This window comes from Gymnoscopelus microlampas, assembly GCF_963454915.1.
Source record: "Gymnoscopelus microlampas genome assembly, chromosome: 24".
Taxonomy (NCBI): Eukaryota; Metazoa; Chordata; class Actinopteri; order Myctophiformes; family Myctophidae; genus Gymnoscopelus; species Gymnoscopelus microlampas.
This window is the reverse complement of record NC_139961.1, coordinates 13,430,951-13,451,730: the sequence shown is the minus strand read 5'-3', so window position 1 is coordinate 13,451,730 and position 20,780 is coordinate 13,430,951. Positions and strand designations below refer to the sequence as shown.

General features: G+C 44.4%; 1 protein-coding gene across 1 annotated transcript in view; it reads right to left on the bottom strand.

Annotated features, from left to right (window-relative positions):
- Window positions 1–1,125: 1,125 nt before the first annotated feature.
- Window positions 1,126–20,780, bottom strand: part of LOC311040419 (interleukin-1 receptor accessory protein-like 1) — a gene marked incomplete at both ends in the record, with an annotated part of 684,931 nt that continues 665,276 nt past the window's right edge. Inside the window, 3 exons of the mRNA XM_084050699.1 lie at window positions 1,126–1,940; window positions 6,847–6,891; window positions 11,797–11,967. Coding sequence (XP_083906825.1) covers window positions 1,126–1,940; window positions 6,847–6,891; window positions 11,797–11,967 — 1,031 coding nt within the window. The remainder of the gene's footprint in view (window positions 1,941–6,846; window positions 6,892–11,796; window positions 11,968–20,780) is intronic.

Below are 20,780 nucleotides of genomic sequence, written 5' to 3'. Positions count from 1 at the left end.
TAAATTAATGTATAGATGGCGGCTTGTGGTATGTGTTGTGTTTATACAGGCATACAAAAAAGTTGTTGTTTTTTACTCCTTTGCTTCTTTTCCTTTCTGTCTTTTGTTCGTCGTAGTTCATAAAAGCTCTTTATGGGACAGACAAACAAACAAACAAAAACAAAAACTGAAACGGATAAAAACCCACATCCGCCACCAACTTAACCAGTCCTGTGTGTCTCCTTTCCCCCTGTTGTTTCCTGGTGCAAAAAACGATACTCTACAGCAGCAAGTAGCTTAGTGCCATAGGCTCTATGCATGGCAGCCATATTGGCTAGAGTTTGGGTCACTTCGGATGTCCTTCACATGTGTCAGGGTCGACCATAGCTGTACGGGTAGAGAGGCAGCCTGGGAAACAGTCAGAGGGTCCCAGATTCGATTCCAGGCCCCGGCAATGTGTCAAGATGTAACCCCTAGCTACTCACCCCGAGCACCTCAATATGATCACCTGAGCAGCCATCAGCTGGGTGAAGCTGAAACTAAATTGCCCCCGTGGGTTTAATAAGGTACATTCGGGTGTTACCAATGCTACCAATGGAGGCTGCGTTCCATTTAGTGTAGCAGTGCTTGTCCAGACTCCGTTTGACCAGCAATGGAACGCAACCTTAATTAGAATCATTGGAAACACCAACGGTAATGAAGTGGCCCAATTTCTTGCCAATATGGCTGCCATGCATCTTAGGGCCTGTTGGGGTCCAAGTTCCAACGATGAGTCTTTCCCTGTGATGGACATCGTGTAGATCCCAGTGTGATGGAACGAACGCGTTTAGACCAGTGCTTCTCAAAGTGTGGTCCGGGGACCCCCGATAGGGGTCCTTGAGGAGGTTACAGACGGGGGTCCCCCCCAGAAGAATTATTGATAGTTAGGAACCAAACGGACCCTTACAGGTCGGTAACTCCGAGAGCGCACAAACAGGAAACCGATCCGTTCGGTTCCGTTTGCACGCTCTCAAGAGTTATGCGACGGGGTCCGTGGGCCTAATACCTACCAAACTGGGGGTTCCTTGAAATGCGAAAGGTTTTGAGAACCACTGGTTTCACACCACTTTGCCTCTTAGTGTCACTCCGGGGGTTTGTTCCCCCCCGTCACCAGATGACACTGGATATACTGGTCTCCCTGGGCAGCAGCGGCAGCATGGCGTTGTTGGCGTGCGCCTCCTCCAGGCTCTGCTGGCGCGGCGACTTGGCCTGCGGCCGCTGGCCGTTGAGCAGCGTCATGGGGATGTTGCAGTAGGTGTGCTGGTTGCCGAGCGAGGTCAGCGACGGCAGGGTCCCGGCGTGGACGTGGTGGTGGTGGTGGTGGTGGGACGGCGCCGCCAACGTCGTCGTGGCGGTGGTGGCGGCGGCGGCGGCCGGCGGCAGGTCGTAGTCGTAGCTACGGTAATAGTGTTTCTGCTGCCGCAGCTGGGTGGCGGCGTGGCACGAGTTGTGGAAGGACGGCCGCAGGTCCGGGTGCGCCGTGGCCATGGCGGTGGAGGTGGCGGCCGCCATGGAGATGGCCGACACGGTCTGCAGCTCGCCGAAGGGGCCCTGCTCGCTGACGTCCAGCACCTGCTCGTGGGAGATGGTCAGGGGCTCCATCAGGCGCTTGAAGGGCATCTCGTACTGCAGCTGCTTCCAGAACTTGGAGGTGAGCTTGTTGCTGGGCGGGCCGCGCCACTTGATGACCGTCAGCGTCTTGATGGTGTGCTTGAGCGCCTCCACCTCCTGGTAGTTCATGATGCCGCGCAGCTCGGCGCACTCGATCAGGATGACCTTGATCTCGCCGGTCACCAGCATGTTGCGCAGCCGCGTCTCCAGCTCAAAGATGCTCCACCCCCTCCGCACCACGTAGTTGGGCGTCATGACGATGATGAGCCTCTTGCTCTGGTCCACGCAGCGCGCCACGTCCTCGATGTAGGCTGCACACACAGACACACGGACACACAGAGTCAGGGGGGGAGGCAATCATACATTGAATAACTTGAGGCAGTGGTTCTCAAACTGTTTTTTGATTTCAAGGACCCCCATAACGGAACCGAAATGGACACTTACGGGTCCATTTGGTTCCACTTGTGCCCCCTTATGAGTTCACAAACGGAATCAAATGGACACTTACGAGTCCATTTGGTTCCACATGTGCACCCTTAGAGTTACAGAGCTGTAAGGGTCCATTGGATCCCCTTAAGGAACCCTGAGGGTCCCATGGGCCCCACTTTGAGAACCACTGACTTAAGGCAATTGGCATTCAGTTAAAGGAGCACTTCACCCATTTTCAACCTTATATTCATATAATTGGTGCTCAGTAATGCCCATAATAAGATGGCACCGCATTTATGTGTACTCGCTCTGCGTATCAGAGGTGGGCTGTGGACAGTTTGTAAGAAGATAAGGTTGAAAATGGGTCAACTGCTTATTCAATATAAATTGCACAAACTATGTTTAAGTTTTATAAATTAATGTATTTTTTTTTTTTTCGGATGACAAGCAATTGATTGAGCTACATAATAGCTGATGGCCACTGAAAACGTGTTGAACAGTGATAATGAATGGAAAAAAAGACAGCGAGTAGAAATACACAATGAACTGAACTGCATAAATGGTGACCTTGGGTCTTATCTGCAAGAGCTTTTCATTCACATTGATTCTTAAAATGTCCGTCCGTTCACATTAATTTGTTTTTAATAGGCTAATACGTTTTTAGACCGTTTAAATCATTAGAGGGAGAGGGTGCATCCGCGGACTTGAGAAAGTGGAGGGTGATGTCTCTGTAGCTAGCAGAACTTCAGCCTTTAAGCAAACGCCTAATGTGTGCTTAACACTTCGCTCGCTAAAGTGTGTGTCTACGCGGCCCTTCAAATGTAAGCGAACGCTCACTGTAAATATAGCGCACGTATCCCTAATGACAAGCACTGGTAGCGGTGAACGGTGGATGGGATTTAGCAGTGTCTGGAAAGTAACTACCTTTACTCAAGTACTGTAGCCTACTTAAGTACAATTTTGAGGTACTTGTACTTTTTTGATTCTATTTTCTTCTACTCCACTACACCTCAGAGAGAGCAAATATTGTACTTTTGACTCCAATATAATGATTTGACAACTTTAGTTAACTCACAAGTTACTTTGTAGCTTTTGATTATTATTACAAAACATACATTAACCACTTTACACTAAATGTATTAGAAAGATTTTGAAAACCTGGGACTGTAACATACTGTGGTACACTCCATTGACTGGAGCGAGTGATATAGTCCCGCGAGACTTGGGATGAGAGTTCACTTTGTAACGAGATCCAACATGGCGAAAAAAATACTCATGCTGAGACAGACACGTCGTTGTGTTTATTAATATAACTGCTTATAACCTACCAAAGGGGTGAAATAATACAGGGACATTCTGAAATGAGTAGTGTTACTTTTGGTACTTTAGCCTATATTTTGATGTCAACACTTGGGTTGTTTCACTCAAGTAAACTTTTGAATACAGGACCTTTACTTAAACAGGGCATTTCTATTGTGGTGTTGCTACTTCAGTAACAAATCTTAGCGCTTCCTCCAGCACTGTTGTTTAGCAGTCTCTCCAAGGCCTGTCCGGAGTGTCAGGAGCGAGGTGGAGGAAGCTAATGGCTGCTTTTAGCCTCCTGCGGGAGACAAAGACAGACGGTCCGCTCCAGAGCAGGTAGACAGACAGGATTAACTGAGCTTCTCTTTCCAATCCAAGCTCATGACCCTCTGTCAGTGTGCATTTGGGACTGTGTGTGCACAGTGCGCGCACGAGCGCGCGCGCGCGCACACACACACACACACACACACACACACACACACACACACACACACACACACACACACACACACACACACACACACACACACACACACACACACACACACACACACACACACACACACACACACACACACACACAGCTGTTCAAAGTGGGGGGGGGGCACTAGATGGCCATTTGGAGAGGTAAACTGAATACAAATCAAACAAACAAACCAATAGATAAATAAATACATAAAACAAATTATTGATTAAAAATAATTTTAACTGTGCCAATTTAAAATGAAGACATAAAATAAAGACATGAAGAAATAAAATAAAGAAACAAACAAACAAACAAAAAGTTTCAAACCTTTTCAAATTATAGCAAAAATAGCAGATCTGCAAGCTCCCAACACATAGTGATGTGACACATTGTGAGCTTGTAAACCGGCAATTTTCTTCTATTCGCTATTTTCATATTTATTTTAGCCATTTCATAATAGGGGGACCGCAGACAGGGCTATGGCTATTTGGGGGTCATTGTCATGGAAAGCATTTTTAATAGGTTTTTAATATAACATAACAAAAATATATCATATTAATGTTTTATTATCAATATAATCTTTTGCCAATAATTTGGGGGCCCACTTGCAATATCCTCAAGGCCCACCGGTGGGCTAGTCTTAGGAGCTAACAACATTCCAGCCCTCTCCCTCCCACATTCTGACCGACTCTCTCCCGACATTCTCAGCATCTCACGGAGTGAACTCGAATGGCCTCGTTCTTTCATGACGGAGGCAGGCTTATTGGCCTGGGGGCTTTGCGAATATATGAGAGAGAGAGAGAGAGAGAGAGAGAGAGAGAGAGAGAGAGAGAGAGAGAGAGAGAGAGAGAGAGAGAGAGAGAGAGAGAGACGTGATTAGAGTAAACTCGGATCTGAATTCCCCCTTCATTTCAACATGACAAGTCTATCTCATTTTCTGTTTAGTAATTGGACCTTACTCAGCGTTTCACCACGTTCTGCCCCCAAGGTGCAGCTCATTCTCCACCGCAACTTTCTTTTTCTTTTTCAACAGTTTTATTGTTTTAATAGCTAGGACTAAGTATCCTGTCTTCAGCGCAAGGTACTATCATTGAGCCGTGATACTTTGCCATTTATACATGTAAAAGAAAAGACTCACTCTTTCCACTTCACTTACAAAAGAATATATATTGGGGACACACCTCCCAATAAATATTTTTTAACTGCAAGTGAATAGGAAAATGTGTTAAGAGTATTTTCTTCAATATCCAGCCTTTGGTCTTCTCTGTGGATTCGCAAAGATTCTCCTCTTTGTTTTGCTATCTATCTAAAACAGAATTTCAAAGCCTCTTTATCCATCTGTCAGAAGAAGTCCAATAACTTTTGTTCTTGCTAGATAGATAAAAAAAGAAACATGTATATAATTCAATAAAAGTTAAATGATTCAAATATTAATAGGTGGGCATAATAAGCTTCGGCTTCAGCCCATACCTTTTCGGCCAATATACATTTTGCTGCTTCTATTGTATGCCCAACTGTTATGTTAATTTGTGACCGAAATAGAACTCAACTAAAACTAAACGAATAACCGTTTCAAGTGTACGTAGTGGAGAGGTATCCACACTCACAGTACAGTAAGCCTATAAAGTTAGACCATTGTGATGATTTCAGTTCATTCATTTATCTGAACCTACGGTGAACAGAACAGCTTGTTTCTTCTAGCGACTAATGAGAGGTTCATGAATGTGCATAGAAAAGGTTGCTGAGCTCCCCGTTTGTTTCTGGTTAACCATATAACATTATTAATAGCTCTTTCATTCAACAACGCTTTTGTATGCAATCTGATTGTCATTTGTTAGGGTTGTCCGATATTGGCTTTTTTACCGATAACCGATATACCGATATTGTCCAACTCTTAATTACCGATACCGATATCAACCGATACCGATATATGCGGGGATTATTGTGATTAGGGTAAGCTCAAATTTCATATCACACACACCATATACAGTAAGAACTCCTGTAACTTATTTATAAAGCAAAAAAAAAAAAAAAAAAAAAAAAAGTTCAATTTTCCCGATATCAATTTTTATGCTAATATCGGCCGATAATATCGGGAGGCCGATAATATCGGACATCCCTATCATTTGTCTTCCTATGTTCCCTCAGCCTAACACTAACCCCTAACACCAAGCTCTGGTGTGAAATGTTTTTTTCTGAACTGCAATGAATTTGACCTCTCGGTGATTGACGTCTTCTCTCAGGTGCATAATGAATGAACACAGCTGGAGGTGCGTTTGATTCGAATGACAACGTGCAGAACCCCTTGGAACACCCTAGCCTAGGTATAGCACATGAAACCATGTAATCAAAACACAAACCCTTCTGGTTCTCCCCACGGTTTAACCACTCAAACCCCATCATCCGTATTGTAGGGGGAAGCTTTTTCTGAAAACAGCAGATAGACAAGCTCACAACGCGCTATTTTCAGCAAGAGCTTTCCCCACAATAATAGAAAAGGGAAAGACCTTAGTATAGAGCCCTGAGGGACTCCTGTCAACTATAATAGGGCTTGAGGTGGTCAAAACAAACGCTAACAATGTGTCGCTGTCGGGTGGGAAACCTTGAATGTCGAAAAAAAAAACGTAACTTTCCAAAAAAAAAAAAAAAAAAACTGCTTTCCAATGGATCCTATGTAGTTATCATTTATTCACAAGCTCTTGCTAATACGTTTCAGTGGTTAAATATTGGTTAAAACCTACACATCATCACTTTTACTTTCAACAGCTTGTAGATAGGCTTTTTTTTAGCTTCTTTTGCAGGACCCACTTGTTTGACAAAGTAGGGCATTAAGTTACGAAAAAAAATGAAATATGGAGATACAAGGTTTCTGCCCGATACCGTCACATAGTTTTTTTGTGGCTGGTATTAAACCTAGGTCAAACAACTGTGACACAAAATGACCATACATGAGTGACTTTAATAGAAAACAAATCACTGGTAAAGGGTTGACAACACAAGTGTTAAAAAAGTCCGGGTACCTCTAAGTAGTCTTGTGTCATCCTGGAAATGATCATTGGTGAAACCTAAACATAGGATATTTACATTCAAAGTATGATCAAAAGAAGACATTATTAACAGAATAGTTTCTTCAGAGGAATGGGAGGAGTGTCACTCTGATATAAACTGTGTTTCGTCCAGTTTATTCCAGTTTAATATAGGACATACGGTATAAAAAGCCATCGTAAACATTAGATATTACAATAGAGACACAGATCATGACCCGGTTTTGAACACATTTGAAAGCATCCCACAGGGAGAGGTCTGTCCCTATGTCGACAGCTTTAAAGCACAGCTCAAGACCTACTTCTTCACTCTTGCTTTTAGCTGATTTTTTTGGTTGATTTTTAAATCTCTGTGTTGTTGTCCATGTCCTCACTGTATTGCCTGATTCACTGCCCTATGCTATTATTTTAATGTTGTTTTATGCTTCTGCTTTTCTTTTTTGCTTTATTGTTAAATTAGTTGTAACTGTAATTGTATTTTTGCTCTGTAAAGCACTTTGAGCTGCATGTCATGTCACGAAAGGTGCTATACAAATAAAGTTTATTATTATTATTATTACTATGTGGTATAGGACTGGTTCTCAACGTCAGCTCTGGCATATATACAGCTCTGGCATATTTCTTGCCGTGGGGTTGGCAAGCTTGACGTGCCGCCACAAGTGGCCGATGGCGCGTCTAAATATTGTAGTACGTCTATGATGCCACACACCCTCAGGAATACAAGAACGCTCGCCCCAAAACACTCTCAACCCCAGGTCAAATCCGGCGACCTCTGAGCGGTCGCCAGGTATTCCTAAACGTAACCTCAGTTGCCCTAAACCTAACCTTGTTCCTTAACGTAACCTCAGTAAAACTATGCCTAACCCTAAACGTATTCCTAACCTTAACCTCAACAAAACAAACACAAGAATACAGGAACCGCTTGGGTGTGAGCGTTCCGCAAAGAAAATGAGAGGCGTGTGTTTAGGGGCGAGTGTTCCGGTTACCCACCCTCAGCACTTACGTATAGGCTTTAGACGATTCTTAACCTTAATATGGCAGCAAACTCAACACAATTGGTGGTGTAGGGCTTTAGTTCCCCTTTAGTATCAGCCGACACGGAATCATAAGTTACTTAGCAACAGCATGTGGAGTGTGTGTGTGTGTGGGGGGCTCTGAAAATGGCAACAGCCCAAACTGTGTCTATCTATAGCTGTGGATTAGGGTTTACTGTAGCTATACTCTCCGTATGCTAATACATTAACAGAGGCCGAGCGTTGAGGCAAAAGATTCAGTGCATTCACGATGTCACACACCCTCCCTCGTCTGTGCTCGATGCGTCACACAGCTGGCCCTCAAATGACACTGGCAGACACAGTTCAGCCTTGGCTTTTTTATACCATTTATGTCCCATATTACCACAGTCCCCCCGCATCAGTCATAGAATCAGAGCAAAGGATTCAATTAACCACTTAAACCCTATATACAGTATAATTCAGGCTCTGGTTCCACAGATAAAAAAGCCCATTCATTCAGCCCATAGAGATTTCCGAAACTATATTAAAAAATAAAATGAAAATAAAAAAGGGCAAAGTTACAAGTTGTAACTTTGCGGTTTTCAAATATTTTTTGACATAGAATCAAAATGGTCATGATTCACCTGATTTTCTGAAATCGCTATGGGCTGAATGAATGGGCTTTCTATCCGTGGAACCAGAGCCGCTTCAAACAAAATGGCCGCCACCGCTATGCTCTTTACCTAATCTCTACAAGTTCACGACGTGTCACAACGTGAGCTTGTAGGTCGGCGCGAGGGTTCAGGTGGTTAAAACCTTGACACACGATGCCACAGAGAATTAACAATTCATCATTAGTATATGGCACAGGATGCACGGGAAGTCGGGCAGATGCAGGAAGGTAACGACAAGAATGCAGATCAAGACTTAAAGGGCTAGTTCACCCCCAAAATGCCTTTTTTCCTATCGATTAGTCACCCCATGGAGACTTGAATTCATGGATTTCGTTTTGTTTTTTGTCGCATTCCAAAGCCAATAATGTGATGACCGGCAGCGGTTCCGGTAGGAGACACAAAGAGACTCCTTTGGGTCTCCTACTGGAAACGCTGCCTACCGGTCCGCTGGTCATCAAATTATTGGCTTAGGAATGTGACAAAAACAAATAAATATCCATGGATTCAAGTCTCTATGGGGTGACTAATCCATAGGAAAAAACATATTTTTTGGGGTGAACTATCCCTTTAAATAGCAGGAACGCCAATTATCAAACTCATCTGACAAAGATCTAATGAGTTAATCAAAGACAGAGCACAGAGTGTGCCAATTGAGACTCCATTAGAAATAACACTGTGTGTGAAACAAGCATTCATGTCCATGCATCAAGAGTTCTCTGACTTGCACAGTAGCAATAGCAACAGTATCATGCAGTTAAAAGTGTATTATGGAGCCGGATCAGACCCACATAATAATAGGCTTGATTTCTACTAATTACCCCTAAGACAGCTAATTAAATCTCCCACTGACTGTTACATAGCGGAGTACATATGTATGGCTTCTATTTAATATAATAGACTTCATGCATGATTTATTATGGGTCTGAATAGTTTAGCATCAGTTAAAGAAAAAAACCTCTCCGAAAGCCCACAGAGCCAGACTGGAAAGGTGAGTCATCATCCTTAATTTCTACTTCTATTGTTACTTGTCTTTCAAGCAGTTAATTTGTACTTTCTGAAAGGCTCCCTGGTTGGAGTTGTTAACCAGTGTGCAATTACACAGCCTGAGAGGCATACCAGGGTTTATTTTAAGTTACACTGGTTGGTATGACCCTTCAGTGTGATTACACCGGAATCCACAAAGATCCGGAAGCTAAACACAATTATCTTATTTACAGGGGTTTCATTTGAATGTTGTGGCCATGTTATTGATCACGGACTTGCCATTCAGATGTGTTTTTCATTCAGTCATTCAGACATTCAGACGCAGTCATTTTAAGAATGAAAAATCGGTATCAGTTTCTCCGTGGGGTGCTCCAAAGACCCTTACAGTGTTTTGAAGATCCACAATGGTTCTTGATACAGCCCTATGAATCACTGGACCGATCTGTGCCAAATTGCTTTAGCGTGTTGCCACTAGGCCAAGGAAGTAACTACCTGAATAATTTCACAAATGTTTTCACATAATACTTTATACTGAAATTAGACCGTTTTTTTTTTGTTTTAGACTGGAACTCAAAGGAGAGGCAAATAACTCCATATTTGGAATTCAATATGACGTCACGGTGTCAATGTGCCGTTATCAACATGACGTTGGAGATCCACATGGAATCCACGCCGTATGTATTTCACATTCACACTAATACTAGGATTCTTTAAGGCAGTGGTTCTCAAAGTTTTTTGTGCCAAGGACCCCCATATTGATATATATTTGGCCGCAGACCCCCATCTCAAAATGTTTTGTGCCAGGGACCCCCAGAAGAGAAGATTATTATTATTAATTTTTTTTTTTTTCAAACACCGTCAAATTTAAATAAATACATAAATTAAAAAACGCAGATGTACAAGCTCGTAGCGCGACACAAAGTGACGCGCTGTGAGCTTGTATATCTGCCATTTTTGAATAGCCAACGTATGAAATATGGATAAAGGGGTTAACATGATTGTGATTTAACACATTTTGCTGGGGACCCCCTCCAGAACCCCTGGGGGTCCCCGGATCCCACTTTGAGAATCAATGCTTTAAGGAATCTGGGAGTTCAATACTCTGCAACCACAAGATGTGTTCTCTTGTGTGTTACTATGCATGTTGATACATTTAAAATGTGGCTCTTTTCGACTAAGAAGTATATCCCAGAACCTTCCATAAATCTGAAACTTTCCAGAACCTGTGAGGTTCTGTGATGTTTTTCTGATTTGTTTATATGTTTCCATTATAACCAGAACCAAGGTAGTTCATAAAGAAATATATAATAAAACATGTGACGCGCTGTGGAGCTTGTAGATAAGCTATTTTCACTATTTGTGAAAACATTTTTAAAGTACAAGTTCCGCATTCGGGCGTTCCAAGAACTCAGGATTCTCCTGAGCAGGGCCCGATTTAGCTTCCGAGAAGCTTATCTGAAACTGTCAAAACCTTATCTGAAACAGTCTCCACATGCGCTACTGTCATAGTGCATGGAAGCAAAATCCAGAAGCTGTTAAATACGTTAGATAAGATTGCCACAGCCACGGTTCATATAGTTCTTGCAGTCGAAAAGAGCTCATATAGGTACAGTCGAAAAGGTCTCCTTGATACATGCACCCAACAAAACATTTGTTTATTTCTAAATCAACGGATCTCGGTTCCATGTAGGGCCTCAGTTACATCAGTGGTTCTCAAAGTGGGGTCCAGGGACTCTCAAGGTTCCTTGAGGGGGGTTCTAAAACAAAACCCTTGCAAGTCTGTAACTGTGACAGTATACAAACGGAACCAACTGGACCCTAAGGGGTCCATTTGACACGTGTTGGGGGGAGGGAAGGGAGTGTGATATTTCTCACTGCACATAACGGGCTGGGGGTGGCACCTGTCAGCGGGGCGTGTTTGGTTGGAGGAGTGGGGCGCTACAGTATCCAACAGCAGTGACAACACAGGAAATGTGTGTGGGGAGGAATTCATTGGCATAATGACTTAGAATCGGGGAGAAAAAGGGGTAAAAAAAAGCAGCTAAAAAATGTAAAACTTGGAGAACCACTGAGATTACATGACAACACAAAAATGCAGCACGCCACGACCAAAGCCAACCAAACAAAAGCCACAACCACCGAGGGACGGGACGCCACAGGACCAACTCCACGACAACACCAACCAGCCAGCGACAAAAACACATTGGACACAACTGTTTTTTTTTTTAAGTTTTTTTTTGTTTAAGATGGCCATGAGAGAGAGGAGGGCTTACTTCCTGTCGGGATCAAGTCCCTGTCTGGAATGAAGAGTTTATACCCATAGTGCTTCTCCAGGACGTCAGGGAGGATCTCCAGGGCGAAGCGTTCCTCCTCTCGGGTCTCCTGGCTCCACTGGTCCGGGTCCACCTTCGTGTAGGACAGGTAGGCGTCATAGTCCTTGTTATCTGCCAGAGAGAGAGAGAGAGAGAGAGAGAGAGAGAGAGAGAGAGAGAGAGAGCAATATATCAGGGGTTCTCAAGTTTCTTCATGTCAAGGACCCTTTAATTAACGGCCAGGAAGGAAGGGCACACGCCAATATTACAGAGGTGCTGCTGACGACACAAAGGATTTAAGAGGTCGCACGACTCGTAGCCACGCTGCAGAACAACAGTCAGAGAGGGTGATCGGCCGTCCCCTGCCCTCCCTCAAGTCCCTGCACGACTCCAGGGCACTGAGGAGGGCAAGAAAGATCATGGCTGACCCCTCCCACCCTGGCCACGGCCTCCTCACCCTGCTCCCCTCTGGAAGAAGGATGCGGTTGCTGAAGGCCACCACAGCACGCCACAGACTCAGCTTCTTCCCCTCAGCTGCCAGGCTGCTCAATGAGTCTGGCTTCCCTCCTCCCCCGCCCCCAAGGGCCACTGAAACCTGACACTGGCAATGCACATTGCACTACTGAACACTATGGCACTTTATATTATCTATTTCTTGCACGATGTTGTTGGTGTTGTTGGTATTTATGTTATATATGTGAAAAAAGATTGCAACACAATCATGCATTGTCAAAGCAAATTCCTATGTGTATTACACAATGGCAAATAAAGGAATCTGAATCTGAATCTGAATCTGAATCTGAACCTAAAACACATCAGGACAACCCCCAAATTACTATATATTTGCCCGCAGACCCCCATCTGAAAATATTTTGTGCCATAAAATAATATAAGCAATGAATTAATCAATCAATCAATCTAATCCGCACCAATGGCAGCCAGCAGCGGCTTTGGATACAATATGTGGCCTACAGTACATTGGTCGGTGAAGGATATTAGACAATATTCTAGGTCTTGATGGTTATGCTTTAATGTACATGATATCATGTGGAGAAATACAATAACACTCAGGTCAGTGGAACTGTGGTTCTGCCAAGAGGACAGGGCTCAGACAGATCATAGTTATACTGTAGCTGCTTCAAGGACAAGCTGAACCATATCGAGATAGGCTGAAACATAAACAATAGCTATCAGGCCTAGTGGAGACGTCTAGGCTCTTGCAAGCTACCAAATATCATAATGTTTTATATAAGTACAATAAGTGATTTAATATAATGGTAAAATATAGAGTTTAGATATAAGCAACCATAATAACAGTATAGTACAATGAATAATTCTTCTCCACTAGCTACATGCCTAGCGCTGGCAAAAGCAAAGCCACGATCCAGGCCGTCCACTGCGGGGCCGCCCAACACAGCCTACCGGGAGAGAGCTGGGCGTAGGACCACCGCTACATCGCTGCACACATGAAGAACTTGATTGATGGCTGAACTGAACGGCAGCCGAGCGGCTTTGCCATAAGACTATTCCTTCCCCACGTTTTGAACACCACGGCACCGCGGAGAAGCCTGGGAACGCCGCGGGGAAACGGGAGAGAGGAACATAAGAACGGGAGTCCGCGGGGAGGAGAGGCGAACAGCAGGCGCTATCTCTCCATCTCTCCCCCCCCCCCTCCACCAACCCCCCACCCCTCTCTCTCCCTCCATCTCTCTCTGTCTATCTCTCTCTAGGGTAAACTCATCAGGGTTATACAGGATGGGAGATGGGGCTGTGGCATTCTACTCTTCATTACCTCTGGGATGCAACGCAATCCACACTGGCCGTCTCTCCATTACAGTGGGCCACCTGTTGTGCAAGGAGCCCAGACACCGTGCCTGCTTCAGTCGCATCAACACGAGAGGAAATACAAACGGGAGGGAAAGAAGGGAATTGTCTTTGAATTAAGTTTGCCAAGTTGATCGTGTTTGAGTACACACAGTGTTTGTGGAATTAAAACGTCATACTCTTATCTCTCTGTCTGTCTCTCTCTCTCTCTCTCTCTCTCTCTCTCTCTCTCTCTCTGTCTCACTTGGTCTCTCTCTCTCTTCCTCTGGGGTCTGTTACGTCATCCAGATCCACTCAGTCTCGGCATCACGGCACATTTCCTCACCACTCGTATAGCCTTGAAGACGACGTGGCCGGCCGTTCTCACTAGACACCTCTGTAATTTCATCTAATGCATTTCAGAATAAGAAGCAGCTATTCATTTGATACCTTTGGGGGGGGGGGGGGGGTAATGTGAGAGACCTGACTGAACCTATCTCCGTCTCCGTCCCTCCAGTAGCTCTCTCATGGAAGGAGACGGGAGCTATCAAGAGCTATTTAAGGAGATGTGATACACCTGTCCTCTAGTGGAATTAAAGTGGGGGGCCGGTAGCAACAGGGGGAGGAGGTTGGGGGGGACAAGTTTATTAAAGTTTTAGATTTACAAGCTCATCTACAAGCTCGCAACGCAATCACAATGCGTACGTTTGCTATTTTTAAAGATTTTTAACAAAGACGTTGTCGAAAAAGATACGTTTTGAACTAGTCTAGGGTATAGCATGACACACTGGCCAAAAGATGGCGGTGCACTCTAGGGTATAGCATAGAGACCTTGGCAGAGACTGGTGTACTGTACCTTGCCAGAAGACTGGTGTAGTTAGGAATAGGCTCTATGCACTGCAGCCATATTGTGAAGACATTCACAGGTGTTACCAATGATACTGATGAAGGCTCTGTTCCATTCTGGTCAAACAGAGTCAGGGTGCTGATATTGTGCATGTTGGCTCACTGGAAACACTCTGCTACACCAGTGGGTCTCAAAGTGGGGTCCAGGGACCCTCATGGTTCCTTAAGGGGTTTCCAAATGGCCCCTTGCGGGTGTGTAACTCTGAGAGTGTACAAATGGAACCAAATGGACCCGTAAGGGTCCATTTGGTTCCATTTGTACAATCAGACTTATGGGGGTCGTGGAAATTGAAAAAATCTGAGAACCACTGTGCTACACTAAATGGAACAGAGCCTTCATTAGTATCATTGGTAAGACCTGTGAATGTCTTCACAATAGACCAATTATTTGTTTACAAACATTGAGACTGGACGCACAGGTGACTGCTTCATGTAATCAATTCCCAACAGATCCCCAAACCTGCTGTTTTGGGGTGAGCTTGTTTCAGTTCATTCAACCTCCTCTGTGTGTAGGCTAGTGGGGTGCGCCCTGGCGACACATATATATACTTCATCGCGCAACGGTATAGCGCACCGAGAACAGCTGACATACAAGCTCACAACCGCGTCACGGATGCGACCGCTGTGAGCTTGGAGATCTGCTATTCTCGGCCGTTCTCTGCGCGCGACACCTTCGCGGGACGGAGCATAAATTAGTCTTGACGGGCTGCAGCTGCGCGAGCCAAGCAGGTTCTGATGCCATGATCATAGAGCGCTCCCTCCGTTCCTATGACAGCCACTGGAGGTGGAGTTTTGAGGACAACTGCTTTGAATTGTTATTATGTTTACACACAACAGAAACCAAGGATTATATATTTCAAGAGCGAGAGATCACAGTAAAAATCCTAAGCATTCTTCCTCCACACTGGGAGAAAAACAGCATCTGAAAGTGTGATGGGATGCATTTTTACACGTGAGACTGTGACCACTTTTACATTGCATCTTATGAGCGGTGGGGTTCTTTTGCTGCCGACCTGCGTGCGCATACTGTTTCGTATCAGTGTGACGTCGTCTGTTAAGGCGTCTATATGGCTGCTGTGCATAGAGCCTACAATGACACTGATGACATCACCGAAACTCACCTGAGCATGTCATCAGGTGAGGTGTTTAGCCCTGCCCAGAAAAACTTCTCTCAGGAGGAAATGACCAAAACAGGGCATTTCCTGTTTACGGCCCTTTAAATGTTGTGCCCAAAAACATCCCTGGCGTCTACCAAAACAAACAGTGAAAACACCAAAATACAGCGAGGTCTCCAGGTTAACACCACCACACTACTCCAGTGGCTAATAAAGTGTATTGTTTTGCTATGTAAACACCGGGCAAAGTTACCATACTGTGTTCTCAACCTACTGACGGTATAAAACTCCAGAATGTATCATTGATTTATCAAATGTCCAACATAAAGACTTAAACAACCGAAGTCTTTATGTAGTCAGAAATACGATCAAATAGGTCAACAATTCCATTACTGCTCGAGTCATTTGTCCATGTTGCCGTGCTGTTGAAACAGCGCAGTAAGCAAACACACCTGGCCGACATCTCTTGTGCAACTTTTCTCGACCTTTGACCGTTTCAACCCAAATAAAACCCATTCATCTCTTCGGGGCATCTCTCTTCACTGACACCGAGTGTCACGGAAATCCACCCATCCGTTCGGCAGCTATTTCTCAGGTTGTTTCTGCCAACAGTCAGAGCTTGACCGATGACCTTTTCAACCCCAAAAGTCCATCATCTCTTCAGGGCATGTCTCAATTCCTCTCTTATGAAAATCTACCCGTCCCTCCTCAAGAGAGAGAGGGAGCGGGAGAGAGAGGGGGGGAGAGAGAGAGAGGAGAGAGGGAGAGAGAGAGAGAGAGAGAGAGAGAGAGAGAGAGAGAGAGAGAGAGAGAGAGAGAGAGAGAGAGAGAGAGAGACACACACACACACACACACACACACACACACACACACACACAGAGAGAGGGAGAGACAGAGAGAGACAGAGAGAGAGCAAAATAGACAGAGAGAAAGACGACCACATCCATACAGTACAGCCATGGTTCTCAAAAAATGATCGTGTCAAGGACCCCCAATTGATATGTATTTGGCCAGGGAACCCGATATGAAAACGTTTTAGAGACCCTATAGGAGAATAGTGAACTTGTCGATCGGCTATTTCAGTGAAGATATTTAACGTAGAGCAAAAACAGACGCTAGAATAGAGCCATGAGAGACTCCTGTCAACCATATAGGGTTTAAGTGATTTGTCCCTCTCTCTCCTCTTTCCCTGGCCCCCCTTTTCTGAGGAGAACTTTTGCCAAAAATAGCATATCTACAAGCTCACAACGCCTCGCACTGCGAGGCGTTGTGAGCTTGTACTGTAGATCGGCTATTTTGGGCAAAGAGGTATAGGTGTAGAGGGAAAAAAGGGCAGACCAAGTAAACAAAACAAGTTTAATCTAAAACACAATTTTATACAATATCGGGGGTCCCTGCTTCATCTCTCTCTCAGCTAGGGGGTCCTTGGCCTGAAAACGTTGAAGACCCCTGCCTTAGCGCTTCACTGACGGTGACTCACACAGCCACACGTGCCACGCGGTTCGACTGTGAACTTCTGAACCGGAGTCATTTGAGGTGTAATCGGCGGGATATCTTTAGGGATCCATTACGTTTAATGGAGGCCAATGCAATTCCAGTCCGGTAGGAACATGACGCACGCACGCACGCACGGCGACAAAGGCTAGGAGCAGGCAGGGACGTCGCGGGCTCTCAGAAGGTGGGGGGGATGGACTTTCGGTGGATTATACCCCTTACTTTACACTTTGGCTATTCAAAAATAGCAGATATACAAGCTCATAGCGCGGCACCGAGTGCCGCGCTATGAGCTTATAGATCTGCTATTTTTGAAAAAGCGTGAAAAAACTTTTGTAACTGTCAAATGTAAACAAATTCTGTATTTTCAAAATTTTGCAACGTTTTTTGGGCGGATTTTGTTCTTTTTTTTTTTCGTGTTTTGGTTACTTTATTTCGGTTTTAGGGTTAGGGTTAGGTTATGTAATTCTTATTTTTGCCTGATTTTACCGATTTATTATCGAAAAATATATATATTTTTTTATTTTTTCAAAAAGTGGGGGGTATGAAATCACGGATCCGTGAGAGTGAGGGTGTCGCGTCGTACGCACAGTGAATGGCCGTGACGCCCCTGGGAGCAGGGGCTCATTCGAGGTCTCAGGGGCGTCACGGCCATTCACTGTGCGTACGACGCGACACCCTCACTCTCACAGATCCATGATTTCATACCCCCCACTTTTTTGAAAAAAAACACATTTTTTTGGATAATAAATCGGTAAAATCAGGCAAAATAAGAATTAAACAACCTAACCCCAAACCAAAACACGAAAAAAAGTAACAAAATCCGCCCAAAAAACGCGCAATTTTGAAAATACAGAATTTGTTTACATTTGACAGTTACAAATGTTTTTCACGCTTTTTCAAAAATAGCAGATCTACAAGCTCATAGCGCGGCACTCGGTGCCGCGCTATGAGCTTGTATATCTGCTATTTTTGAAAAGCTAAAGTGTAAAGTAAGGGGTATAGTGCACCGAAAGTCCCCACCTTCTGAGAGCCCGTGACGTCCCTGTTGATCGATGCCCATTCGCGTTGCATCCCAGTTCCACAGTACAAGCTTACAAGAGTTCCCCGGTGACGACATCAGTGATCAGCTAGTCTCTCTAGTCTTCTAGCTGCTATGTACTCTGATACACATGGTAGCGCCCCGCCCAGCGCGTTTGTTGCTAATGCGTTCATCCTGTTTGATGTCCAACCTCAAATATTGTTCTTTTGTTGCATATTTTCTGAACTTTTTGCTGATTATTCTATTTTTTAGATCGTCACCGAGTGCTTCATAATCCACGCCCATCCATCTACATGTGACACGCATTATAGACAAGTGCGTTCTTGTCTGAAACCTCAACCCCCCCCCCCCCCCCTCCCCCCCCAATACTGCTTAAAGGATGACTTCACCCATTTTCAACTTTCAACTCATCTTCATATAGACAGGTTTCCTGTTAGTAAACATGAGAGGATATGACCGCGCAGAGCCGGGGGTAGCCTATAGAGGGCGCCATTACCCGCAGCAGCTCTGGTCAAATGTCCATTCATAATATAAATGATCTTCACCGGGTTTAATGAAAGTAGATTAAATTATGCAGTTTGTAATACCTTGTTTACTCAATAAAAATGATTTGTCGGAAGTTGGATCTGTTTGTATATAATAGCAGCATTATGCCTATTATGCCTGTAATAGCAGAATTATGGCTATCTAACTCCCGAACATAACAACAGAGTGAACGGCGCAACAATTTGTTTTCCCCGAGCATGCGCAGATTGCGCATTCTGCTCTGTGATGACGTCGCGCGGAAATCCGTCTATAACTGGGCCTCACTAATGCTCGTGATAAGAAGGCACCATTTTGTCTCAGAGGAGAGCTGTGCACGGTTCAGAAACCCGCCCACCAGTGACATCATCGATGGGGAATCCAAGCTAATGGAAAATGCAGGCTTTACCGGAAATTGAGCATACTATAATATAAGTCATTGTCCTCGCGTTAATGAAAGTCCAAATGAAAAATGTGACATCTTGTTTGAAAAAAGAAACCTGCCTAACGATGATGTCACTGGTAGGCGGGTTTCTGAAGTGTCCACAGTCCTCCTCTGAGACACGGACCGAGTAGACAAACATGGTACCATCTTATCAATTAGCATTAGTGAAGACCAATTATATGAAGGTAAGGTTGAAAATGGGTGAAGTGGTCATCTTTTCTTTTCTTTTTACCTCCCTCTAGTTCTTTCTGAACTGACGCCTGTGACGTGGAAAGAGAGTCGAGGCACTATTCTAACCCAGTGATTCTCAAAGTGGGGTCCGGGGACCCCCAGGGGTACTTGAGGGGGTTCCAGGGGGTCCCCAGCTAAATGATGGACAGGAACCAAATGGACCCTTATGGGTCTGTAACTCTGAGAGTGTACAAATGGAACCAAATGGACCCTAACGGGTCCATTTGGTTCCATTTGTACACTCTCAGAGTTAAATTAACATAGATTTTACAATATAAATTGGGGTCCAAGTGATAGAAATGCCATTAAATGGGGGTCCGCAGCCTAATGCATGTCAAACTGGGGGTCTTTGAAATGAAAATGGTTGAGAATCACTGCTAGAGCCGTAAAAAATCTTCTCTTATCGGGGGTCCCTGGCTTATCTTTTCAAATGGTGGTCCGCGGGCTAATAAGTGTCAATTTGGGGGTCCTTGGAACGAAAGAGTTTGAGAACCACTGTTCTAACCAACTGTATGGGATCTCCACCGTTTGGTTTAGCTGGACGGCTGGTACAACTACTGTAACTACAGGTTGCATCAGAAGAAAGGGAAGACATTGTTGCCCTGAAACGATGAAATTATACGCAAACATTTCCTATTTCATTTATTTATACCGGTTTTACGACAGCGTTTTGATGGTGAGCCGTCATCCAAATGTCCCAATGGAAAGTATTTCTGTGAGATGAGCGCCATCTAATAGATGATGGAGTCATATGTTCTGTACGTGCAGTGATGTCCATTAGTACAGAGGGCTTCAAAACTGGATCCACTGGAACACAGGTTATTTTTTTCCAGTTCCTGAAAAAGCAATGCTTTTGGGACACCTTACAGTTTGTGTCCGACAGCGGAAATATGTCCAAACCTGCTCCGGATAACGCATGCTACTATTTCCACAATCCCCATCGCTCGGGCGAAGGTTTAGAACCGATGTGATTTACGGCACGGCACGCGCTGATGATTCCACACCTCCAATGACAGGCTCATTCCACTGTTGTCGCTGTTACGAAGGCCCTTGTTATTGATTCCAGCCACGGCCGCCAGACAGTCTTTAACTAAAGGGCGCAGATGACAACTCGCTGACAGTCCGTCTTCTAGCGAAACCTTAAGATCTTTTTTTTTTCTCCTCTTCTTTTTTTATTTTTTATATCTAGCAAATCGTTGCTGTCGGGTGGAAACCTTGTGTCCAAAAACTGTTACTTTTCAGGAAATGGGGAAAAAGAACCTGGTTCCGAAGTAGTTATATTGTTTATTCACTCACTCTTTTTAATAATTTTCATTGGTTAAATGTTTATAAAACCCGCAGACGCACTTAACCACTTTCACTTAAAAAAAAATCGAATCAAATCAA